The sequence below is a fragment of the Podarcis melisellensis genome (assembly GCF_964234715.1).
Source record: "Podarcis melisellensis genome assembly, chromosome: 4".
In the NCBI taxonomy this organism is placed as follows: Eukaryota; Metazoa; Chordata; class Lepidosauria; order Squamata; family Lacertidae; genus Podarcis; species Podarcis melisellensis.
This window is the reverse complement of record NC_138531.1, coordinates 88,334,178-88,360,727: the sequence shown is the minus strand read 5'-3', so window position 1 is coordinate 88,360,727 and position 26,550 is coordinate 88,334,178. Positions and strand designations below refer to the sequence as shown.

Sequence of the window (26,550 nt, the reverse complement as noted above, 5' to 3'; positions counted from 1 at the left end):
TGGCTGACAGATAAAGAGGAATGTGTTAGAAATTAGCCTTCTTCTTCTTCTTCTTCTTCTTCTTCTTCTTCTTCTGTGATCACTTGTAGCCGAGTAAGATTGTCTTCCATAAACACGGTTTTAATAATGAGTGTGCAAGTGACTGTGGAGGCCAATTCTGGACCACAGTGGTGACATAGGTTTCTGGGTGGGAGTTGATCGCGGTGTGGATTTGCCAAGCTTGGCTTCCTCTTAGCATGTTTCCCCCTTGCGTTCTGAGTTCGAGTGTCTTCAAAGTTCATGACACCTTTGATAAAGGCTGTTCTCCAATTGGAGTGCTCACAGGCCAGTGTTTCCCAGTTGTTGGTGTTAATACTACATTGTTTTAGATTTGCCTTGAGGCAGTCTTTAAATCTCTATTGTTGACCACCAGCATTACACTTTGCATTTTTAAGTTCAGAATAGAGTAGTTGCTGTGGAAGACGATCATCAGGCATCCGCACAACATGACCAGTCCAACAAAGTTGATGTTGAAAATTCATTGCTTCAACACTGGTGATCTTTGCTTCATCCAGTACACTGATATTAGTTCGCCTCTCTTCCCAAGTGATGTGTAAGATTTTTCGGAGACACCGTAGATGGAATCTTTCAAGAAGTTGGAGATGGTGTTTGTAAGTGGTCCATGTTTCACAAGCATACAGTAAGGTTGGTAGTACAATAGCTTTGTTAAACAGGCATTTTGGCTTCCCTGCTAATGTCCCGGTCCTCAAACACTCTGCACTTCAATCGGGAGAAAGCCGCACTTGCAGAGCTCGGGCGATGCTGGATTTCGGCATCAATGTTGACCCTTGTGGAGGTCTAGGCAGGAGAAGTGATCAACATTTTCCAATGTTACACCATTGAGTTGGATTTGTGGCGCTGCAGAGGGGTTATTTTGTACTTGTTGGTGCAGCACTTTGGTTTTTTGGATGTTGAGTGACAAGCCAAGCTTTTCGTAAGCTTCTGCGAAGATATTTAAGATGTACTAGCCTATTGTACAAAGGTAAAAATTTAGGTTCATCGCATTTTCTGTGATTCACACATTTGTGTTTTATGTGAATATTTATTTGTGTAGCTGAAACCATTTGAGAACAAACAAACAAGATACATAACTGGGATAGCTCAGTCAGTACAGCATGAGACTCTTAATCTCAGGTTTGTGAGTTCAAGCCCCACATGGAGCAATAGATTCCTGCATTGCAAGGGATTGCACTAGATGGTTCTCGTTGTCCCTTCCAACTCTAAAGTTCTATGGTTCTATGAAAATAAAATGCACAACACAATTAAAATAATTATTAAAACCAGGCATTCTGTCAAATAGAAGTTTGCTGCCCTGGATAATTTAACTTGCATTTTCATTTTATATTTATATCGTAATGGCCATTGGCTACAAACGACGATACAACTTGACTGCATCTGTTGCTCCACCTACTTTTGCCTCTGGCCACGCCCCACTGCCATGTGGCCCCAAGAAGGTTGTATAGAAGGAAATGTGGCCCCTGGTCTGAAAAAGTTTCCCCGCCACTGTTATAAAATATCAGAGGTTGGACTGCCGGGTACATTAACATTGGTGGGTAAATTTTATTTCACTTGACTTCCTTTCGGCAGGGGTGCCAACTTGAATAAAACATTGTGGGGGCCCAGGTAAGCCCCGCCCCGCAAAATCGATCACATGACACAGTATACACACCCCATTTGAATGGGAATGCCAATCAACTTTGTGGTGGCCCGGCCTCCTCAAATATTTTATTGTGGGGGCTGAAGCCCCCATGCCTGCTCAGAGTTGGCTCCCATGATTCTCGGCATGTAGCGTTTAAACAAGAGAGGAGGTAGAAAGTGTGAAACACAGAGAAGCTGGTCTGAATCGTAAGCCTTTCTAAATCTCTGCGCTATCGCTAACACGGCTGGTAGGGCTGCCGTGTTGGAAACGGAGAACCCCAAAAGTTGGTGGTATGTGGGGGGAAACGATGCTATCTGCAATGCCAGCGCTCATTCTTCCCTATTTGCTGCAGATAAGGGACCGCCTTTATCAGGAAGAACAGTCCCATCGCTCTGAGGTGGAAAGAATGAGGACAGAAATCTCTGACCTGACAGAAGAGCTTCATCAGAAGGAGATTACTATAGCAACTATCATGGAGAAAGCTGCTCTACTGGAAAGGCAGTTACAAACGGAGTTAGAGATAAAAGAGAAAATGTTAGGGAAACAACAGGTATGCAAACAGAATAAAAAGCAGCGGAGGTCATTTGGTCCTTACGGAGATTAGCACCTATTGATGTCTAAGGAAGCGAATGCCTCATAGAATATGGGCAGGGAGTGGGGGGGGGATAAGACTACAGAAGGAAATAAGACCATTTGACATAACACTAATCTTACACTTATCATACAGAACCAAGCATTCTGGGGTTTATACTCCTAGCATACACATGAAAATCTTCCCAACGTTTCTCCTCATGTCTCTTCCCTATAACCTGCAGTTTCTTAGCAATATTTGCTGATCTGCATTACTTTTCTGAATTTCTTGTTGAGATTATTTGGGTGTGGCACCCGTGGGTGTAGCCAGGATTTTTGTTACAGGGGGCGGGGAGCAGCCAAAGTTGTTGAGACTTTTAAAGGAAATCCAAGTTGTCAAGCTTTTCTTGGAAAATCACGGTTAAAAATACTCTGAATAGGACATTGTGGGGGGGGGTCAAGCTTCTGCTGGGGGCTAGGGGAGAACCTCAGATAACTGAGTACTTTTAATGCTTTTCAAAAATAGTTGTGGATCTAGCACCCTTGGCTATGTCCACGATGACACCTGTAGACCCTGCAGTTCAAATTGTGCTAATAAGCAATTAACAGCGCTGCGGTTCTTCCTGGACCACCAGAAATTGCAAGGGGAGTTGCGGCTACATGCTTGAAGTCAAATATCTGTGTTAGCATCACCAAATTGACCTCCCCTGAGCACAAGCCTAGGCAGTTTGTATGGAGGCATATAGATGTGTGTGTGTGTGTGTTAACATTTAAATGTGTGGTTCCCCACCTGTGCTCTGAAGTGCTGCTTTTGACACACGTTTGCCTTCCTAACCATACGTCCGGAACTATTTCAGCATAGTGTGATCCCACCCTGCAGGACCATCTGGGTGAATAACATAAAACCATGTCAGCAGGGTCAGTTCTGTGGCCTGCAGCCTAAGACCACACCATGCTGAAGTGTTTGTGTCTGAGTGTAGCGTACCTGAATCGGCTTTCAAAGAGAGGGTGGGGAAATCAAGGGCATATAGCACACCAAGGAACTGTTAAATCACATAAGTTGTATATATTTATAGTCTGGGCAGGCCGCTTTGGGAAGTAACAGCAGTATGGCCACTGATCTTGTCTATCAAAACTTGCTTTTATTTTCAAATTCCGCCCACAGGAAATCACTCGCACAGTGTCTAAGCTTGAGGATATTACATGAATTTTTTACACTTGATAGATTTATGCTGATTACTTCTTGTCTTTTTGGAAAACACAAAGCATCTTGATATTGAAACAAGAATTTAGTTAGTTAGCTCCAGAGTGATGTGTTTAATTAACAAATCTGAGCTGTTCAAGGCATCCATTTAAAGTTTGTGAAACGTCTGCTAAACTTCCCAACCCCCTTTGCAAATTACTGTTGTTGTTTAGTCATTTAGTTGTGTCTGACTCTTCGTGACCCCATGGACCAGAGCTCGCCAGGCACTTCTGTCTTCCACTGCCTCCCGCAGTTTGGTCAAACTCATGCTGGTAGCTTCAAGAACACTGTCCAACCATCTTGTCCTCTGCCGCCCCTTCTCCTTGTGCCCTCCATCTTTCCCAACATCAGGGTCTTTTCCAGGGAGTCTTCTCTTCTCATGAGGTGGCCAAAGTATTGGAGCCTCAGCTTCAGGATCTGTCCTTCCAGTGAGCACTCAGGGCTGATTTCCTTCAGAATGGATAGGTTTGATCTTCTTGCAGTCCATGGGACTCTCAAGAGTTTTCTCCAGCACCATAATTCAAAAGCATCAATTCTTCAGCGATCAGCCTTCTTTATGGTCCAGCTCTCACTTCCATACATCACTACTGGGAAAACCATAGCTTTTTAAGATGCTGTCTAGGTTTGTTATTGCTTTTCTCCCAAGAAGCAGGCGTCTTTTAATTTCGTGACTGCTGTCATTATCTGCAGTGAATCATCTGCAAATAGAAGCATATAATCATAAATAGAAGCATATAATTTTGTATGATGGTCATGATTAGTAGTAATAACAAAAACAAAATTGGTTAATTCAATTTCTTAAGCACTACTGGTGCATCCTCTAGACCAGGGGTCAGCAACCTAAGGCCCATGCGCCAGAAGCAGCCCACAGAGGTCGTTTGACCAGCCTACAAGCCGCCCCTGAATCAAGCCAGCTGTTCGCGTGCTGTGCTAAACCAATGCAGCGCGGCGCGGGGACTTTCTTCCGCAGCACCAGAAATCGCATCTGCACGGATGCAGGCACTGAAAATTGCATCTGTGCACACACAGGCACCGAAAATCGCGGGCGGGCGCACGATCCGGCCCACGGAAGGGTCTCCGCGGGACCGATCCGGTCCAGGCAAGATAAACCTTGCTGACCCTTGCTCTAGACAACCTACAGTAAAATGTAAAAAAACAATCCAGCACGAAAGAGCCATTCTTCGATAAAAACAGTGGAACAAGACAAACGACTAAGCCCAAATTATCCCCATCCACATAGGAACATAACTGGGGTATCAACCTCAGCTGGTAAAAGACACTCCATGATATATTGGGTGTAGCTGATGGGAAATGGAGTCCAGCAATATATGGAGGGCCACAGCTTCTACCTCTCTGATAAATCAAGGGGGAAATATGGGAATAAACCCTTGTCTCCACCATCAAGTGCTTTTCAACCTGGAAAAGAAATGCAGACTCAAAATATTATATTTGTCCTTAACAGCCAGCAATATCGCTTTAGAGAGCCCGCTGGCTTTCATGTCTCCCTTTTTTTTATCTGCCATTCAATAAAAGCCCCAGTGATCAGATAAACCTGCAAAGATGATTTATCTGAAGAACTGTTTTTGTTAAGGAATGCAAAAACCCACAAGCCTATTACGAGAGAGACTTCAGGTCTGAAGTAAATGGTATGGAAGCTGTGATCCTAAACATACTTTCTAAACTCTAGAGAGCGAGTTCCATCAACTCCAACTTCTGAATAAACATCCTTAGGGTTGTGCTGTAAATCAGCTTATAGTCAGGTATTCCAGTTTAAGTGTATGGTGAATTAGGCTGTTTATACGAAGTGCTTGAAGTTCAGATCTAGCATTTTCCTGCAGTTGAATGATAATGGAGTGTTTGAGAGCAGAATTTGAGCTTTCCCCCTCTTTTAACTCCCACTGAGGTGTGAAGAGTTCATTGCATTACAAAATATATATGTGTGTGTGTGTGTCCCTTGCATATTTTATATCCCATCCCATGAAAAACCGCCTCCCCTTGTATTTCTTTGTGTCACTGCAAATCTATGATTTAACTTTGTAGAAGCTAAGCAAATTAAACATTTTGTAAAAGTCCCATTGCTTTTTAATGGAAGAGGAAAGTTTGTGTGTGAGAGTTTGCTCTGTTTTAATCAGTGGGATCATGTCCCCCGTTTCCTTAATAAACCGCCTCCAAAATATTTAACATGGCATTGGTTATGCTTTTTTAGTCAGCACTTTTAAGGCAATTTTTCTCATTGACACGAGGATATTGCAATTTTATACATAAAGATTTTGAAGGAATTATGTTGTTACGACTTCAGCATTTTTCTACAAGTCTCCCTTTCTGGAAGCATAACTTGAGGGAGCATTATAATGAAAATATTTACAACTCTGGCAGCTAAGGATGTCTTCTGTGGCTCTTTAAGACTTCTGAGGCAAGCAGTTCAAATGTGTTGAGTGATTTTAAAAAAAGAAAATGAAAACGCAGTTTGCAGGGTTCATTGAGCAATTGTAATATGGTGCTATTTTGTGTTACACAGGCTATTATCCTTTCTACCCATTTGTCTTGTTTGCAGTTTCTGGAGGCAGTTCTGTGAGGGTTATCATTTACAATAAATGCTGTATGATTACATATGGTAAATAAGCGGTGAAAATATTGCCCTGTGCCTGTTTCTTTGTTGAATTGTGTGAATTCAATTAAGATGAAGTTGTAAACAAACTGATCTTTTTTAAAAAAAAATAGAAACAAAAAAACGAAACAATTCCTTCAACAGATGATAGATTTGTCCAAGAAAGAACACACGGCCTATTCCGATTCCATCGATAAGCTGGAGCGCGAGAGTGGAATGTTACGCAATGACCTTGCAAAATTGCCAAAGGACAAAGAAACGCCTTTGCGAGTGAACCCCATTATGTACTTTGGAAGAAATTGTGCCAAGCAGACGGCAGTAAAAGTGGAAGAGACAGAAGAGAGGTAGGTGCATGACTGTACACAAATAACTGCACTTTGCCTCTCTGAAGCTATTCTTTCTTCTTCTCTGACATCTTCATGGCGAGTGAAGGGGAATTGCTCTGTGATTGACAAGGTGCCTTGCTGGCCAAACGGTCAACCTGGTCAACGCTCTCTTTCCAATAACATCTAAACCAGAGGTCAGCAAACTTTTTCAGCAGGGGGCCGGTCCACTGTCCCTCAGACCTTGTGGGGGGCCGGACTATATTTTGGGTAGGGGAAATGAACAAATTCCTATACCCCACAAATAACCCAGAGATGCATTTTAAATAAAAGCACACATTCTACTTATGTAGAAACACGCTGATTCCTGGCCCGTCCGTGGGCCGGATTTAGAAGGCGATTGGGCCGGATCCAGCCCCCAGGCCTTAGTTTGCCTACCTGTGAGCTAAACCATATGCTTCTAGCTTGCAAGCAGCTGTTTAGCATCAGCATCAGCAGCCTGGGTCCTAGCATCTAAGACACAGTTCTCCTTTGCAGCTGTAAAACTGAGGAGGGTGGGAAGGTGCTAGCCTTGCTAAGCACAAGGACTGTCAGGGACTTCAAGGAGGTGGGCACAGCATGCCCTAGGATACCGGAGGCAGACTTGGCATGTGTGTCACCTGCCCACACTTGGAGAATTTGTGAAAAGTGGAAAGAAATGTCAGTCTCTCAACATTCCATGCCACACAGTTCTTAGCAGGGTTTTGTACTGAATATTTTTGTGCTCTCCAATTAAGGAATGTTGTTTCAATATGCGATCACAGCGGAGAGACGCTAACACGGGTACAAGGGGAAGAATTTACTGTTGTCACTCAGTATGGAGGCATGGTGGTGGGAATTACCAGAGGTCAAGTTGATATTAAAGAAGAAGCTCAGTTGACATTTACTGTTAGTAATAATAATTTGGAAAGTCCTCTTGGACTTTTCATGGGAAAAGGAAATTAATGATTTTGAGATGCTTTGATTTAAAGGAAATATTGCCTTCTGGTGGTTCCCTCATTGCGAGAAGTGAGGTTACAGGGAACCAGGCAGAGGGCCTTTTCGGTAGTGGCGCCCACCCTATGGAACACCCTCCCATCAGATGTCAAGGAAATAAGCAGCTATCCTATCTTTAAGAGACATCTGAAGGCAGCCCTGTTTAGGGAAATTTTTAATATTTAACGCTGTATTGTTTTTAACACTTGATTGGAAGCCGCCCAGAGTGGCTGGGGAAACTCAGCCAGATGGGCGGGGTATAAATAAATTATTATTATTATTATTATTATTATTATTATTATTATTATTATTATGTCATTGTGGACTGAATGTCTTAAATGCCTTTTTCTTATGAAATGGAAAATCAGAAGTCTTTTTTATTTTACTTTATTCTTTTTCCCTTTCCTTTGTCTTCTCAATTTCCTTTCTTCTTCCTGCTCATTCTCTATTCTCTAATCATGAAAAACTTTAATAAAAGATTTCAACATGCAAAAATACTTTTGTGCCCTGCCGCCTCGTGCAGTTCTTCTTTGGAAATGGAAACGGAGAGATGGGAAACAATTCTTTCACCAAGGGATAGGACATCTCAGGAGGAAAAGGGAGTCCCTCCACAATCTGTAGAATGCCTGTTACAGTGAGGTGTTATAATGACTGTCCGAGAGCCTCATGGTTTATGCGGCTGTTTTCCATCCCTCCCTCATCCCCGCTGCTTTGGAGATGGCAGCATATTGAAAGTGAGCTTGACCCCATTTGCTCTTCTCTAATGACACTTCAGGACACTGTAGTTTATTGGGAGGCTCTGTCTGACGGTGCATTTGCAATTATATCCATTATAGCAGGGAGCAAGCCAGGGAAGCTGAGCACACTGCTATCCTTCATACGTTAACCAAGGGAGCAGGACATTCCACAACAGTCGGGGGACAATTATAATGCGATCGTAATGGGTTACATGACCTGAAAGAAAATGCATCTTTGATGGGATTGCTCAGCTCTAGACCTCTGCCAAGGAGAAACGGGGGCCTTGCCCCTCTTGAACGGCTCTCCGTTAATGGGTTTCTTTCAAGGCAGAAAAAGGGTGACATGAAAACACAAGAAGAGCCCAGCTGGATCAGAACAAGGACCCACCTCTAGACCATGATTCTGGTCACAAAGTGACCAAGCACCTGCCGGTAGGAAGCTCACTGTGATGGCCTGGGAATCGGATTCAGAGGCTGAACCTGAGGAATCCCAGCCTGCACAGGAGTCCCCGCCTCCAGGACCAGCTGAGCCGGGGCTGGGGCTTGAATCTGAAGGGCCCTCACCTGTGCCGGATCCTCAGGAGCAGACACAAGCTGAATCCACTCTGGCTCAGGAGGTAATTGAGGACCCATTGCCTGCAGGTGCTCCACTCTCAGCCTTCTCAGAGGAAGCTGAGGTTGCCTCTGGGTCCAGTAACCCTCCAGCCTCTCCTGAGCTGCAGAGGCTCAGGGCAGAGAGGCGGAGGGAACTAAGTTCCCGCAGGAGGAGTGCTCGCCTCCAGGCCAGGAGAGGTGAGTCACCTGTGGACCGGGACCGCCCTATGCCTCAGGGCAGATAAAAGCCAGCCAGCCTAGTCCCAGGTTGCGGGAGCAACATCGTTGGTAACCTGTTCCTGCCGGCATCCTGTCCTGCTCTTCTGCCAGAGCTCCTGACCACACCCGACTCCTTGCTTTGGACCCTGCTTCAGCCTTGATGGACAGCCTCCATACCACACCTTCGACCTTGGACTGGACTCGGACCATGCCGCACGGTAATCCCCCGGGACCAGCACACTCACAAGCAGCACGTGAGCACAATTGCCCTCTCCCAGTTGTTAAACTGAATACAACTGCTGTTAAACAGAAACATACTGTCTCTGACGTCCAGCACCAAGATGAAGGTCTACCAAGCTTGCATATCGAGCATGCTGCTTTATTGTAGTGACTCATCAGCAACTTGCAACCTCCAGGAGTGACACCTCAATGCCTTCTGCTTGCGCCGCATCAGGAAGATTTTGGGCATCACATGGCAGGACAGAGTCTCAAACAAAGGTGTGCTCACATTCCCAGCATGTTCATACTCCTGGCTCCGCGACGTCTACACTGGCTTGGTCGGGTCCACAGAATGGAAGATGGTAGGATCCCCATGGCCGGGGAGCTGGCTTCAGCCACCAGACCAATTCTGGTGTTTCCAAGATGCCTGCAAATGTGACATGAAGGCTGGCAACATCAACCATGGGAATCCTTTGCAGGTGACTGCGGTGCCTGGAGACAGGTTCTGCATCCGTAGCAGTGACCAGAGGCGGAATGACTGCTGGGAGGAGTGCAGAGAGAAAAAAACACCATGGTGCATCTGCAGCAACACAGCCAGATACCTCCAGCTGCCCCAGCTGCAACCAAACACGTCTCTCCCATATTGGTCTCTACAGCCACAGCAGGCGCTGAAATCTTCCAACAGTTTGACTTCACCCCCAATGGCAAACTCATTTTCTCCCAAGCCAGTTGGATGACAACAGCACTGTCTCCGAGGCTGGCAATCTTGATCCATAGCCATAGACAGCCTTGCCTTCCATGCATTTGCCTAATCTCATTTTCAAGCCATCTAAGTTGGTGGCCATCACTGCATCTTGTGATAGCCAATGCCGTAGTTTATTTACTGTATGAAGGCAAGCTGCTTCTTTTTCTCTGTCCTGGATCCTCCAACCTTTTGCTTCGTTGGATGACCCCAGATTCTAGCATTTTCTAACACGGTGCATATTTTTTTATTATGCCTCTGTCATGTCTCCTCCCCTCTTTCTTGCTTTTTCTCAAAACTAAAAAAGCCCAAAGAAAATAAAAAAAAATCCTTCTAGTAGTACCTTAGAGACCAACTAAGTTTGTTATTGGTACAAGCTTTCGTGTGCATTCACACTTCTTCAGATACGTGTGCATGAACACGAAAGCTCATACCAATAACAAACTTAGTTGGCCTCTAAGGCTCCATGATCACTGCAGATGGTGACAGCAGCCGCGAAATTAAAAGACGCCTGCTTCTTGGGAGAAAAGCAATGACAAACCTAGACAGCATCTTAAAAAGCAGAGATATCACCTTACCAACAAAGGTATGTATAGTTAAAGCTATGGTTTTCCCAGTAGTGATGTATGGAATTGAGAACTAGACCATAAAGAAAGCTGATCGCTGAAGAATTTATGCTTTTGAATTATGGTACTGGAGGAGACTCTTGAGAGTCCCATGGACTGCAAGAAGATCCAACCTATCCATTCTTAAGGAAATTAGCCCTGAGTGCTCACTGGAAGGAAAGACCGTGAAGCTGAGGCTCCAGTACTTTGGCCACCTCATGAGAAGAGAAGACTCCCTGGAAAAGACCCTGATGTTGGGAAAGATGGAGGGCACAAGGAGAAGGGGACGACAGAGGACGAGATGGTTGGACAGTGTTCTCGAAGCTACCAGCATGAGTTTGACCAAACTGCAGGAGGCAGTGGAGGACAGGAGTGCCTGGTGTGCTCTGGTCCATGGGGTCACAAAGAGTCGGACACGACTAAACAACAACAAAGGTGCTACTGGAAGGAATTTTTTCTATTTTGTTTCGACTACGGCAGACCAACTCAGCTACCTACCTGTAACTAAAAAAGCCCAGTTATTACTACCTTTTTCCCCCTCACAGGGGAATTGCTCTAGCCATGTTTATGAAGCACTCATCCTGATTTATTTGCAGGGAGATTAGACAATGTTGGCTGCTTAATGAGAATTTGGGTCTGATTTGTTGGCGGAGGCTAGATGACGCTGTGTCAGAGCATCTCCTCCTTTCCAGAGCATTTTTTCATCACTTTCCTTATCACAAAAAAGGACTGATCTTTTGGCTATTCAAGGCATCCCAACTACAATTGCACAACCTGAACCTGCCAATGTGTGACTGAATCCCACCCGGAAACTGTGACAGACTGGAAGCGCCCAGAGTAAATCCCATGACAATCGCATCAGTACTGCCCTACACGCTATTATCAGTTTCACGGCTCCATCAGAATTGGAAACGTAATCTGTACAGCAACTAGTTAATAATGGAAGCACACCGCTGAGGTCTAGACATAGACTTGTAGATGAGTGAAAAAATGGCATATATATTAACCGAGCTATGAAGCTTTTATGATAACTCCTGATGAAACACATGGGCGTGTGTGTTTTATTCCTATTAAATTGCCTTTGTTTGTCTTGAACACCTGCTATTTCTTGCTTTTAGGCATCTTACTAGGATTTCTTCAAAATTTGCCTTACCTCTACATTCTGCAAAGGTGTTGCAACAAGCTTCGCCCATTGTAAACTTCAGAAGTCTGGCGTGGGAATTTATTTATTTTTATTTATCTGTGTAGCAATGATTTCTAACTGTTACTGAATTTGGCACAAGGCTCACATGGAAGCTTTCCTGATTCTGAAAACATTTAATGGAAAATCCTTTTTGTCTTCTTCCACAGTACAGCTGTACCTTGGATCTCGAAAGACTTGCGAGTCGAACGTTTTGGGTCCCAAACGCTGCAAACCCAGAAGGGATTGTTCCGGTTTGCAAACGTTATTTGGAACCCAAATGATTGACGCAGCTTACACAGCTTCCGATTGGCTGCAGAAGCTTCCTGCAGCCGATTGGAAGCCACACCTTGGTTTCTGAACCGTTTCTGAAGTTGGATTCTGTTCGACTTCCAAGGTACGACTGTACTAATTTTCCATTTGTATATGGCAGAAGCAGGGAGCATCTACCCATTGGGGAAAACTACCAGCACTACAGGCATTAGAACCACAGTTGCAGGTCTTGGCTTATTGATAAAATGTGGATAGTTGCTCCTCTAAATTTTTTTACCTCTATAGTTTTTCTTCTCTGTGTTCTGATTAGCCCATTGTCGGCTGCAGTGATGAACAAGAATGGGACAGATTTCAGCCTCTCTTACTTCCTAAGTGCATTACTTTCCTCATACAATCCTGGGAACTATAGATTGTTCAGGATGCTGGGAATTGTAGCTCTGTGCAGGATAAATTACAGCTCTCGGGATTCTTTGGGGGAAGTTGCGTTCTTTGTCCCAGCCTGGGATGAAGGAGATCAGCTTTGTCTGGGATTTGTTAACCTTATTGAAGCTCAAGCTTTTTCTTAGTTCATTAAGGGTATTTCTTAAGAGAATGCCTCAAAAAGAATATTGTATGCGTTATTGCAGATTCTCTAAAATTGAATTGCAAGATGAGAAAGAAAAGATATTTTACGATCTCCTTAGTCTCATGTTGTGGGGTAGCCAGCCTCATATAACCAGCATGTCTAGTTAGTGCATAAAGGGGTTAATGCCATAGAGCAGGCTGTCCTGCCAGGCCACTTGTAATCAACCCTACTTTTGTATTGTCTACCTGAGATGCTCAGCATGTGGAGAGTTTTGAGCTGGTTGTTCCCTGACTCTCTTGAGTTCCTATACCAATGATCTAGAAACTTACACCATTTTGTAACTAAGCGAAGTTCTACTGCTTGCACAACTTTTCGGAAGCGCATGAACCTGACCTTTGAAGCGTTTGTAAGTAAGCCCATTTTTAACTTGGCAAAACATGTTGTCTTTTCCTATGCTGGGAGAAGGTAGAAACTTTGGAAAGAAACTTTTTAAGGGGATCTTTTGGAACTCACTTGGAGGGGCACATATTTTAAAGGTCTAACAGCCTATACAGTGGTACCTCGGGTTAAGAACTTAATTCGTTCTGGAGGTCCATTCTTAACCTGAAACTGTTCTTAACCTGAAGCACCACTTTAGCTAATGGGGGTTCCCGCTGCCGCCCAATTTCTGTTCTCATCCTGAAGCAAAGTTCTTAACCCGAGGTACTATTTCTGGGTTAGCAGAGTCTGTAACCTGAAGCGTACATAACCTGAGGTACTACTGTATTTCTAGGCTTTGCTTTGCTGCATATCTTGTATTTTTTTAATCTCTACTGGGGTTGTCCCAAACTTGGACCTTGGCATCCAGAAATTTTCTTTTCTATATTTTCCCCACCAAAACATCTTGTATATTGGATCTGCTCTCAGAGCCATATATCTAAGGTTGTCCAGCCCAGAACTATGTACGATATTTCAGAAGAGGTCTTTGGTGCTAAGTCAGGTGCTTCCAAATCTTGGAAATAGACATAACCTTTTGTGTCATAGCCACATACACTTTTGGATGGGACGGTCCATCAGCAAAAGGATTTCCCCTACTGCAACAGAACTCCCGCTGCCCTGCTTCTCAGCACTACTTTGGATACAACCTTTTGTAATATATTATCTTGATTCTCCCCCTTGCTTTTCATTTTACAAGCCACAGAGAATATGTTAATACTGTCTAATAAAAAAAAAGAAAATTAAGCGAGGGCCAGAGAAAGCAGTGTGAGATGTAAACTGCTCAGCAGGAGATTATTTTAATAAGCATCTTGAACTACACCTGCCATCTATCATCTCTTTCTCTCCTGCCAGTTTCAGTTTTTTAAAGTTTCATTAAAAGTGTTTCAATGCTTTTTTGTGATTTTTAGTGCTCCCCATTGAGTCGACATGAAAAGCTGCAGCATTTCAGATGGCACTGAATAAATTAATATCACATTAAACTCATACGCGCCATGAAAGAGCAGTGCAATATATAACAATATCCTGAGCTCAATAGAAAGAAATAATTTGTAAATATATCTCTGGCTCGTTCATTTTTAGCCAGTCGCCCACTGAATTACCTTAAATGTTTCATAAATACTGACACACACAGTTTAAAAATAATCCTGAATTGCTCACTTAAAGCGAAAGAGGAAGGTATGAAGTTTGGATAAGATGAAATATTTTAAATGGTAGGAAGAAGAGAAATTCATTCTAGTTTGGCTTTTACAGCAAAGCTATTTGCTCTTTCCAAAACAATATGGAAACTGAAAGACAGCTGTGCATTGAAATTCACATTTTCCCTAAATTTTGTAGTGTAGTTCTCTAACCAAATAAGATGTAGAAAATTGTGCATATTATGGGAACGTATGCATCAAAATGCATATATTGGTAAAGGCAACATATAAAAATTAATTATTCTAGGGGAAACTGCTTGCAAAAATGCTCATGTGAGGAAAAAACCACACTGATTTTTTAAAAATTAAAGGCAGAGGACCAAAATTTCACAGGGGAAGGAGTAAAAAGAAAAAGTAACCTGGCTCTGCAATTCTGGGATGTAGAAATATGTCAATATGTGTAATGCCTGAGAATTTGTACTGGGGCCATGTTCATTGGACAGGCCCTGTGTCTGAGATGTACCAGAGGCACGGGCTCAGTTGAAGGACCTGTAAACCCATAAAAAGAGGGACGCAGGTGGCGCTGTGGGTAAAACCTCAGCGCCTAAGACTTGCCGATCACATGGTCGGCGGTTCGAATACCCACGGCGGGGTGAGCTCCCGTCGTTCGGTCCCAGCTCCTGCCCACCTAGCAGTTTGAAAGCACAATTAAGTGCAAGTAGATAAATAGGTACCGCTTTCTAGCGGGAAGGTAAACGGCGTTCCGTGTGCTGCTCTGGTGCCGGTTCGCTGGAGCAGCTTCGTCACGCTGGCCACGTGACCCGGAAGTGTCTGCGGACAGCGCTGGCTCCCGGCCTCTAGAGTGAGATGAGCACACAACCCTAGAGTCTGTCAAGACTGGCCCGTACGGGCAGGGGTACCTTTAGCTTTAAACCCATAAAAACTTCCAGAGAGTGCTGATTTTTTTTGGGGGGGGGGGTTATTGGCTTTGCAGTTTCCCCCAAGAATCCATCTGAGCCTTGCTACCCTACAGATCTGCTGCTGCTGTCGAACTCCAGTGATTTCTCGCCTTCCAAAGTTGCTTGAATTCCTAGCACTCATTCCTTTCTCGCACAAACCCTCTCTGCCCATTGATGGGACTTGTCAGAGCAATTCAAATGGTTACTTGTCTTCCAAATCCAAGCCGAACCCCAGCTGAAATATTACCAGAATTCCTTTACCTTTGCTTGAACATCCCATGGATGACCCCACCTGCAACTGGTCCTCAGAATTTGTGCAGCAAAACTGCCCTACCTCGAACATCTCCCAAGGGACTCCTAATTCCTTTTCCTTTGCAAAATAGGGCCAGGCTGATTGGTAGACAGAAATGTATATGCTAATATCTCTTACCAGGATCGTGCAACACCGTTCTCTGATCTGGGGGTAGCAAAATCTTAATCCCCATCGTTCAGCTCGGACACTGAGATCCAGCACCGAGAGCCTTCTGGCGGTTCCCTCATTGCGAGAAGTGAGGTTACAGGGAACCAGGCAGAGGGCCTTTTCGGTAGTGGCGCCCACCCTATGGAACACCCTCCCATCAGATGTGAAGGAAATAAGCAGCTATCCTATCTTTAAGAGACATCTGGAGGCAGCCCTGTTTAGGGAAGTTTTTAATATTTAATGCTGTATTGTTTTTAACACTTGATTGGGAGCCACCCAGAGTGGCTGGGGAAACTCAGCCAGATGGGTGGGGTATAAATAAATTATTATTATTATTATTATTATTATTATTATTATTATTAATTAACAACTGGTTGTCAGAACGGACAAGGAGTTCCTATGTGGGCTATGGACCTCTTGGTTATTCCATAGACTATTGTGAGTTGCGCAAAGTTTCAGTGGTTGACTTTGGGAGCATGCTGTGATGAGAATAAGATACCACAACTGGGTTGTTGGTAGAGCACACAATCCAGACTTAATTGTTAAAACCACAGCAGAGATCGCTAGGCAAATATGAATATGGATTGATTTAATGCGGATGTCAAGTCCATATAGTTTATCTACAAATTGTGGTGCCTCAACATGAAAATTCATACACAGTTTTAAACATATGCCAGAAATCCTAGTATCTAGGTTCTGCTTTTGTAAATCAGGAAAGGCACCAATATTTTCTCCCAAAAGCCTCTGTTATATTATCAAACAGAAGCAGACAAATCAAGCTATTGTTGCTAGCTTATTTTGACTCTAGGGTATGTTTTATTTTATTGTGGACATAAACCATGTTTTTCTATTTTAATTTGCTGTTCTGTTTCCATGGCAATTATGCCAAGGAATGAAGGGTAAGAGGATATCTTTGAGATAGTAAAAATAGAAAACATGTGGTGAGGTTTTTTGGGGGAAATGAGTTGGTAATTGGCAATTTCCAGATGCCATGCTAATGTCTTTGTGCTGTTTATGTTTATGCGTCTTGGTAACATTTGCCCAGTGGAAAGCAAAAATAAAAATTGAGTCAATGCTAGTAACTTCACAATTGTTTCCTTCAGTTTGTAGCTGTATAGAATCAGAAGTGTGTAATCTCCAAGAACGCCTCAGTGGGAGATTTGCAGCAGGCATTACTGAAGGCTAACACTCACTAAGGAGGGGAAATAAATTGAATTTGGTTCACATTTAAAGCCAAATCAAATGTGCATGCTCTTAAACAGTGTAAGAACCGAAGCACAGCCATCCTTTGAAATTTGCACTTATCTGAATTTTACAATGCATCTCTCCAAACAGTGTTTACGATGGGGAGGGGGGATGTGCATTAAAAAATGAATAAGTGAAAATGACATGCAAAAAAAGGCATTAGGAAAAATTGCCTTCAAAATGCGTACACAATTCAAAACTGAATACAAAAATATGTTTATTAGGATAAAATACTGAAGAATTTTCATGAGGATTTCTCTTCAAAAATCCACAAATTGCTGCAGGAATGTGGAGAATTGATTTTAAGTTTGAAAAAAAATGAAAAGCAGAGAGAACAGAAACTGACAGATCGATCCCTATGACTTACCCGGCAGAAACGGATTAGAAATAACTTCAGAATAAGCAGTAGAAAGTGTGTCTCCACTGAATTATTCCTTCCTTCCTTCCTTCCTTCCTTCCTTCCTTCCTTCCTTCCTTCCTTCCTTCCCCACCCATCTGAATGGGTTTCCCCAGCCACTCTGGGTGGCTTCCAACAGAAAATTAGCAGCACAGTAAAATGTCAAACATTATTTCCTTGACATCTGAGAGCCAAGAGAGGACAAAGGGACTGTCTTTGGCTAAGCAGACGTTGCTTCTTTGATTCATGTAGTGAAAGAGAGCGAGATAGCTGTCCTGCCCTGTGCTTTTGTCGTTATCTGCACAGGTGAGGCCACGCCCACCTCTAGTCACAAGCAGAGGAAGTCTGTCCCAGCCCAGAAGGAAACAGGAAGTTTACCTGCTGGCTGGACAAATGTGTCTCCCCATGTGTAAACATGTTCACTCTAGGAATGTTGTACTTGACTGCTCTTGTGTTTCACATCCCACACAAATTTGGCAAAAGTCAAGCCAAATTTCAAAGTTGAATGTTTCTTCTGCCCTCCAGCCCAAAAGGAAGCCTTGCTTTGAGTCCTGTAAAGCCACGTTCCATGGGACATTTTGTAAAAGACTGTATCATGTCAGCAGATATTTCTTGGCAATAAACCAGCCTGTAAACCTTTTAATTCCTCTTTTAGACCTGCGCAGAACGAAAGCGAATGGGCACCGCAACCTGCAGCTTACGAAAACTTCGGGCACTACAGGACGCAGATTCCTTCCTGGCAGGGCCAAGGCGACATTGTCAGCGTCGAGAGCAGCTGCACGTTACCTCTTCAAAGACCAAGCAGAACCCGAGAACCCACAGCAGATGGCAGGTCTCCATCACCCCAAGAGGCGTATCCAGCACGTTACAGCAGCTGCCTCCCTGAAAAGAACAAGTGTGAGACGCTACTGAGCCAAATCTATGTTGCAGATGAAATCCGGATGGTAAGAATCTCCAGATCTTGTTTTGTAAGAGGAACACTGGGTTGCATCCACAACTTGGGCGAGCGGAAGGTTGCTGTGCGATTGAGCTTTCTCGCCTCTGGTCCTCTGAAAAGTCTCTCCTGAGGATCTTCAGGAAAAGTTTGAAGGGAGCAGGGTAGAGATGGGAATGAATCAGACTCAGGCAGCTTGTGCAAAGGAAGCATCCCTCATTCTCTTAGATTCAGGCAGATGGCATGGGCAGCTCAGAAGGGCCCTCGCAAAAACGCATGCAATGGTAAAGGCCTGGTTGGAAAGCTTAAAGCCCACTGCGACTACACGGGAGATGGATAGAAGAAAAGGAAATATGAATTGGCCCCGCCCTGTAGCTTGACCAATTGCAGCTAGGAGCAGTTAGGAGCTAGGTAGAGTCAGATATCTTTTTTTAAAAAAGTGTAGACTTGCACACGATGGCCAGCTTCTGTTTTGACTTGTTCGTTTGGGGCTTCTCAGAAGTACGTATAATAATAATAATAATAATAATAATAATAATTATTATTATTATTATTATTATTTATTATTTATACCCCGCCCATCTGGTTGAGTCTCCCCAGCCAATGCCAGTGCAGATCTCTCAGGACTGGTGTTACTGGTGATAACGATGATGATGTTCAGTTGTAAAAACCGCATCATTCGTAATGCTGATGCCACTTGAATTTGAACCCTGAGCCAATTATGGGGGTGGGCAGGGGAGAGGAGGGGAGAGGAAAGCCCCATTGCACTAGTGGGACTTATTGGCCTGGCTCCTACTTGTGCAACTATTTTGTTGAATTCAGCCTTATAAATGGAAGCAGCTTCAAGTCTCACAAATATATTTGCTTCCCTTGGTCTCCCGATCACTTTCAACAAAAGTATTTTGTTGGAAGAAGGGTCAAGTGCTATGAAAAATCTTGTGTGGTGATTAACCTGTAATAGGGCATCGCTTGATGCTGCAATCAAAAAACAATTAGTGTGTGTGTGTGTGTGTGTGTGTGTGTGAACAAGCACTTAACTTCGAAACCTTTAAAACAGCACACAAGGTATGAACAAGATTCTTGAAGAAGTGCGGGGCGTCCTGTGTCTACTTGACCCTTGCTTTGTGGAAACAGCTCAGTGATGAACACTTTCCTTAGAGAAGGCTTCCTTCCTTTGGTACTGAAGTAAAGTGTAGTGTAGCTTTTATTGGAAATAATAATAGGAACGCTCTGATTTGAACTGTTACCTGTTGGCAAATTGTGTGTATGTGTGTGTGTGTGTTTTTTACATCTTAGTTCTGGGTTTCTGGGTAAAACCAATTATGAGGAACTCTTTCTCTCTGGCTTTGGACTGCAATTGTTTTGGTTACCCTTGTCCATGACTTGTGCTGGGACAGAGGGAGTGTGATCCTGTTGATTCTCCTGGCCATCTCGGTGGTGTTTAGTCACCATTAACTGTGGTGCATTTCTGGGATGCCTTGGCAGGTGTGGCTGTTAGGAGCACCATCTCGAGTTGGCTCTGCTCAGTCCTGTGAGGTAGGACCCAGAAGGTAGCACTAGGAATTCACTGCTCTTTCCTTTGGCTTGCGGCCTCTGGAGTTTTTCTCTTTTATTCCCTTCTCTTTTATTTCTTCTTCTTAGCAGCTGTTCAGAGATTTGGCTGCGTGTGTAAATGATACCCATCTCGGTCATTTCCTTCTGAACACAGGGAGGTAATGGATCCCTTAAATGCTGTCTGTCTGAAAAAATTACAGAACAAGAAATAGAGGGTGCCATCCAGAATATGAAATTGGGGAAATCACCAGGACCAGATGGTTTGACTGCGAAATACTACAAAGATCTTAAAGAATGGCTAATACAGCCATTGAAGGAAGTATGCAATCAGATACTAGAGGGGAAAAAGGCTCCCGAATCGTGGAGAGAAGCATTCATCTCACTTATACCGAAGACAGAGACTGAGAAACATCAAGTTAAAAACTACCGCCCTATATCACTCTTGAACGTGGATTATAAAATCTTTGCAGACGTTTTGGCAAAAAGATTTAAGAGAGTCTTGGTGGAGGAGATTCATAAGAACCAAACAGGCTTTCTCCCAGGGAGACATATGTCAGAAAATGTGAGGAACATTATAGACATTTTGGAGATGCTAGAGGTGGACATTAATAGGAAGGCAGTTTTGATCTTTGTGGACGCGGAGAAGGCCTTTGACAACATTTCTTGGAAATTTATGAAGAAGAATCTCCATGGGATGGGGGTAGGCCAAGGGTTTGAAAACGGTATAGGTGCAATATATTCTGAACAAAGAGCGAAACTAATTGTGAACAATGTGGTAATGGATGAAATACCAATAGAGAAAGGCACACGACAGGGATGCCCTATATCCCCTTTACTGTTTATATCTGTCCTGGAGGTTTTATTAAACATGATTAGGAAGGACCAGCTGGTAAAAGGAATACAGGTCGGATCCAAACAATATAAGTTAAGGGCATTTGCAGATGACTTAGTGTTAACTTTGCAACAGCCAGAAGCTAGTACCAAAAGAGTTTTAGAACTAATGGAGATATTCGGCCAGGTCGCAGGATTTAAACTGAACAAACAGAAAACAAAGGTGCTGGGGAAAAACCTAACAAAAGAGGAGAAAGATAGGTTTCAAAGTGAAACTGGGTTGGAAATAGAAAAAAAGGTTAAGTACCTGGGGGTAAATCTGACATCAAAAAATGTGAATCTATTTAAAGACAACTATGAAAAATGCTGGACAGAAGTTAAAAAAGATCTAGACATATGGTCTAGGCTGAAACTTTCCTTGTTAGGCCGAATTGCTGTTATCAAGATGAATGTATTGCCAAGAATGTTGTTTTTATTTCAGACGTTGCAGATCCTAGACAAAATGGACTGTTTCAAGAAGTGGCAGAAAGATATATCTAAATTTGTCTGGCAGGGCAAAAAGCCCAGAATAAAATTTAAGATTTTAACTGATGCAAAAGATAGAGGGGGCTTCGCCCTGCCAGACTTAAGACTTTATTATGAATCAGCAGCTTTTTGCTGGTTGAAGCAATGGCTACTTCTTGAAGACACAGACATTCTTGATTTGGAAGGCTACGACAATAGCTTTGGTTGGCATGCATATCTGTGGTATGACAAGGTAAAGGTTTATAAAAGCTTTAAAAACCATATTGTCAGGAAAGCATTGTACAATGTTTGGAATAGATATAAGGATTTATTGGAAAGTAAAACCCCTAGGTGGTTGTCACCAATGGAAGCGAAAGCAGTGAAAAAAATTAACATGGACTCTAATTGGCCTAAGTATTGTGAAATTTTAGAATATGATGGCGAAAAACTGAAGCTGCAAAGTTTTGAGAAGCTAAAGCATAAAGTTCGAGATTGGTTACACTACCGTCAGATAAATGAGATGTTTAAGCAGGACAGGAAACTAGGTTTTCAGAAGGAGAGGTCAAAGTTAGAAACAGAATTGCTAGAATCCAATACTAAAAATCTATCTAAAATGTATAATTTGCTGCTGAAATGGAACACACAGGATGAAACAGTGAAATCAGCTATGATTAAATGGGCACAGGATGTTGGTCATGACATTATGTTTGACGACTGGGAACAGTTATGGACCACCGGTGTTAAATTTACGGCATGTAATGCCCTGAAAGAGAATATAATGAAAATGATCTATAGGTGGTACATGACCCCAGTCAAACTTGCAAAGATCTATCATCTGCCCAATAACAAATGTTGGAAATGTAATGAGGCTGAAGGTACTTTTTATCATCTTTGGTGGACTTGCCCAAAGATTAAAGCCTACTGGGAAATGATCTATAATGAAATTAAGAAAGTCCTTAAGTGGACATTTGTAAAGAAACCGGAGGCTTTTCTCTTGGGCATGGTCGGCCAATTGGTACCAAAGAAGGATAAGACATTCTTTATGTATGCAACCACAGCAGCAAGAATCCTGTTGGCAAAGTATTGGAAGATGCAAGAATTACCTACTCTGGAAGAATGGCAATCGAAGGTGATGGATTATATGGGACTGGCAGAGATGACCGGCAGAATCCGTGATCAGAGGAAAGAGACAGTGGAAGAGGACTGGGGGAAATTTAAAACATATTTAAAAAACTACTGTAAAATTGTGGACTGATAAGATGTTAAGGGGTAGGAAACAAAGAATTACAGCTGTAAATCTTAAACTTTAAGAAAACTCAAAAGGGACCTGATTAAAGACTGATCGATGAGTTGCTCGAAAGAATGGTAAAACAAGGATGTGGCGAAGGGAAGGCATGGGGAAGTCAATTTTTGTTGTTTGTTTTTAATGTTTATGTTTGTCTGTTTTGTTTGTTCTTACTATGTGTAAAAACCAATAAAAAATATTTAAAAAAAAAATAAATGCTGTCTGTCAGCCGCAAAGGACTGGATGGGACAGAACAAATTGAAACTTAATCCAGACAAGCTGGAAATGCTGACTCAGAGTTAGGTGTGCAGCCTGTAAGGAAGTCTGGTCTCTTGTCCGCCATTATGCTTTGGCCAAGAAGACAGGTCCTTTCTTAAATACACAAGTGCCAGGGCCATCTTACCCATAGGGGCGCGGGGCGCCAGGGCACCAAGTTCTAGAGGGTGCCAGGGAAGAGGCGGAGGCTGGACGCAGTGCCTCCCTGCATCAGCTCGCCCACCTCCGCCATGCAGCACAGTGCCTGGAGCCTCCGTCTGCTGTGGCCACCATGGCACAAAGTGGCTAACAGCCTCCGCCTCTTCCCCGCTGGAGGAGCTGCCCGCCTCCTCCAGCCTTCAAAGCTGGGTGCGTCACTGGCAGCGCCATCCTCCCTAAAAAAGGTCAGCAACTCTGGGAAACTGGGGGGGGGGGGCAGGAGGGATCTTTGCACCACGGCGCCAGATATGCTTAAGACGGCCCTGACAAGTGCCTAATTAAATTCTATCTAGCAAAGAGATAGAGAAACCTGGCAGTGAATTACATTCTCGGCAGCCATCTTTTCCTGCTCCTAGGAGGTGTCTGCCTCACCACCAGCCTATAAAAAAAGGTGTCAAGCTGACCATCTTGACCTGAGAGATGATTGGCAGGGCATGGCCATGTGTCAGTCAAGACCCACCTGGGTCAGGGGCTCTTTAGAAGGTTACTCTTTCAGGCAGTTCTTGTCCCTCTTGATCCCGTCTAACCTGCAACTGATTTCTGAAAGCTGCCAGGACCAGAGGTGACCATGTGTTTAGCAATGTTAGTTTGGATCAAGTGAAGTGTTAGTTAGACCTATAATATAATGTTTCATTTCACTTTGGAGCCCCGCCCTTGCTATTTCTCTCCCCTCTTTCTATTTACATGTCCTCCTTTTGAATAAAATCCTTTCTGGGCTGTACTGGCTTCAGGGTCTCGCCATGTGGTTTAGGCTGCCGGGTCTACGCTGCTGGGAGAGCGGAGTGTAGATGGGCTGAAGTTGCCAAACCAGAGGCTTGGATTCTGCTGCTTGTTCCCCTACTCTTGAGGAGATCAAGTGGCGGCAGCAGCAGCAGAGAGAGGACAAACTCCCAGTGCTAGTGGGTTAACTTACAGGGTTAGCCGAACCTGGCTTTTTAGGATGTGATTTCACTGCTCCTAAAATATCAGGTTCACAGCTTTGGGAGTCCTCCTTGATGTGGCTGCATGTGCAGCTGACATCAGTGGTGAGAGGTATGCTTTTCTTTTCAAGCTTTGGGTGGTACACTAGCTACAACAACCCTTCCTGCCTAAGCCACAACCACACCACTTTGGTTCATGCCATAATCACACACACACACAGAGAGAGAGAGGATCTGCCCTTGAAAATTGTTCAGAAACTTCTCAGGTTCAATTCAGAGTGTTGGTTTTAACCTTTAAAATCCTAAATTTCCCCAAGGGCTGCCTCTTTTGATATGTTCCTCCCCACACACGCCTTTCAAAAATCTGAGGCCTTGCTCCAGATCGCTTGGATAAATGAGATTCAGCATACACCTGCTGCCTTTTTGACGATGGCCTGCTTTGTGGAACGCCCTCTCCTGGGAAACTGATCTGTCCCAAGCGCATCGTTCTTTTCGGGATCTGGCCCAAACATGGTTGTTCCAGGAGGATTTTAGTTGATTGATCTCTTAGCTATGCTATTTTAGTGCTGTACCTCCATGCTTGCTATTTTGTGATATAGGATTATTTTTTTAATAGGCATGTTTTTATAAGGTAAAGGTAAAGGGACCGCTGACCATTAGGTCCAGTTGTGGCTGACTCTGGGGTTGCGGTGCTCATCTCGCTTTATTGACCGAGGGAGCCGGCGTACAACTTCCGGGTCATGTAGCCAACATGACCAAACTGATTCTGGCGAACCAGAGCAGCGCACGGAAACGCCGTTTACCTTCCCGCCGGAGCGGTACCTATTTATCTACTTGCACTTTTTGGTGTGCTTTCGAACTGCTAGGTTGGCAGGAGCAGGGACCAAGCAACAGGAGCTCACCCTGTCGCAGGGATTTGAACCGCCGACCTTCTGATCGGCAAGTCCTAGGCTCTGTGGTTTAATCCGTGTACATGACCCTTTATACTCTAAGCCGCATTAAGTTAGCTTATGAAAAAAATGGTGATGCATATGGTTTTAAGACAAATGCAGAGATTGGATAAATACCTCTTTGGAATAAAAAACACAAAAATCAAGACTTAAAATTTAAGATGTGAAATGAGGCAGAGTTTCAGTAATGTTAAAATACTGGTTTTCATGCGCTTTTATAGTAAGGAACCTTAAATAAGGGATCCGTCCCAGCATGGTTATTGTAGTTTTTCTTCTTCCAATTTGATGGCAGTGGCGTCCCGATATAGACACGGACTTATCCCAGCGGGATATAATACCACTGGCTGGGCTAAGTACTCTGTGGAACAGAATGTGCAAAAGAAGGAGAGATTGTTTCACCAGTGCAGTATTGTCAGTGTGAAAGCTAATAAGAAAAGCTGGCTAATTATACCCCGTCCTAATTGTGCCAATTCTTTGTGTCGTTCAGGCTTCCCCAGAGACTCCATTTGCTGCAACGGTGACAGAGAAGTTCCTACAGGAGGAGGAGAAGCGAGCGAGAGATTTTGAGCAGGTTTTAAACTCTCACATTGAAGAGCTGCAAAGGCAGTCGGAGAACACCATAAAGAAGTACACCGCTTTCAAGCAAAGCAGGCACAGATGAGCCTGGAAAAAAAGAAAGTCTAAAATGTAGTGACAGTCCCGGAATAAATAATCAGCTGCTGCTTTATAAAAGGGGGAAAGGGGGAAAAGAATTGCCTTTATGCAAAGAAGTGTTTGTAATGTGAGATTTTGTATATACTTCGACTGTGGATTTCATTTCAACATGAATTTGGAATATTGTGTATTGCAGAGTGTATGAGATCTAAAAAAAAAAAAGAAACCTGGAAATTAAATATGAAAACTTTTTAACCTTTAAATGCATACCAGATGTCCATATTGTTACGGAAAAATCTAGGTGTGAGGCTGTTCAGTCACCCGGCTCGTCGGGCAGAGCCTGCGGGTCCCTGTGGAATAAAGGAAGGATTCCAGCCACCAACCAGAGCAAATAGCTGTAGACCAAAGTTTATTCCGCAATAGGTTCAAAGAGGAAATTTGAACCCCGAGGATGCAGTGACCAGTGGCGAAGCGTGGGGGTGCAGGGGGGGCCAGCCGCACTGGGCGCAACATCTGGGGGTTAGGGTTAGGGGGCGCAAATCCACGGGTTAGGGGCGGAAATTACTTGCCTTGCCCCGGGTGCTGACAACCCACGCTACACCACTGGCAGTGACAAAGACTTTTAAAACTTTCCCACCATATCCCAGAATACAGTTCGTACAGCATCATTGATACATCATTGCTACATCACTGACATGTCACAAAAGGGGAGGGGTAGACAGGGGTTACACTGGTTTAACCTTGGCAAACATGTCTTGTTCCAAGATTAGCATAAGCAGGCATGGCAGGGCAAGACCCAGGTATAAGATTAGCATAGGCAAACACCTCTGAAGTCCCACCACCCAAGGTACAATAGAACTTCCTTTGCACGTCTGGACCCCTTGGCAAGTCTGGTGATGGGATTAGGCTTTCCTTGGCCAACAATCAGCTCAGCAAGTGTCACCTCTGGGAACTTCCTGGAGTCCTTTTTCAAGGGGAAAATAGCTTTGGAATGGAGGAAACTGGCAAAGGAGTTGATTTTAAATTATTTTTAAAGCTAGGTAACTTCCCTGAGCTGTCAAGTTGAAAGGATACATTCAGGCATAATATTTGTAACATTTAACTTTAAAGATGTCCCCCCCCCCCGTAATTTCCGTAACAATATATTGAACTTTTATTTAAGATGCACCTTGTTCACAAACCCAGCCAACTGCAGCAGAT

General features: G+C 43.7%; 1 protein-coding gene across 2 annotated transcripts in view; it reads left to right on the top strand.

Annotated features, from left to right (window-relative positions):
* The window catches only part of DEUP1 (deuterosome assembly protein 1), a 66,253-nt gene extending 40,640 nt beyond the window's left edge, over positions 1-25,613 (top strand). For both annotated transcript variants that reach the window (XM_081909844.1, XM_081909843.1), the window contains exons 10-13: positions 2,031-2,228; positions 6,244-6,443; positions 17,900-18,188; positions 25,184-25,613. In XM_081909844.1, the coding sequence (XP_081765970.1) occupies positions 2,031-2,228; positions 6,244-6,443; positions 17,900-18,188; positions 25,184-25,357 (861 nt within the window). In that variant the 3' untranslated portion in view covers positions 25,358-25,613. The remainder of the gene's footprint in view (positions 1-2,030; positions 2,229-6,243; positions 6,444-17,899; positions 18,189-25,183) is intronic.
* Positions 25,614-26,550: the final 937 nt, after the last annotated feature.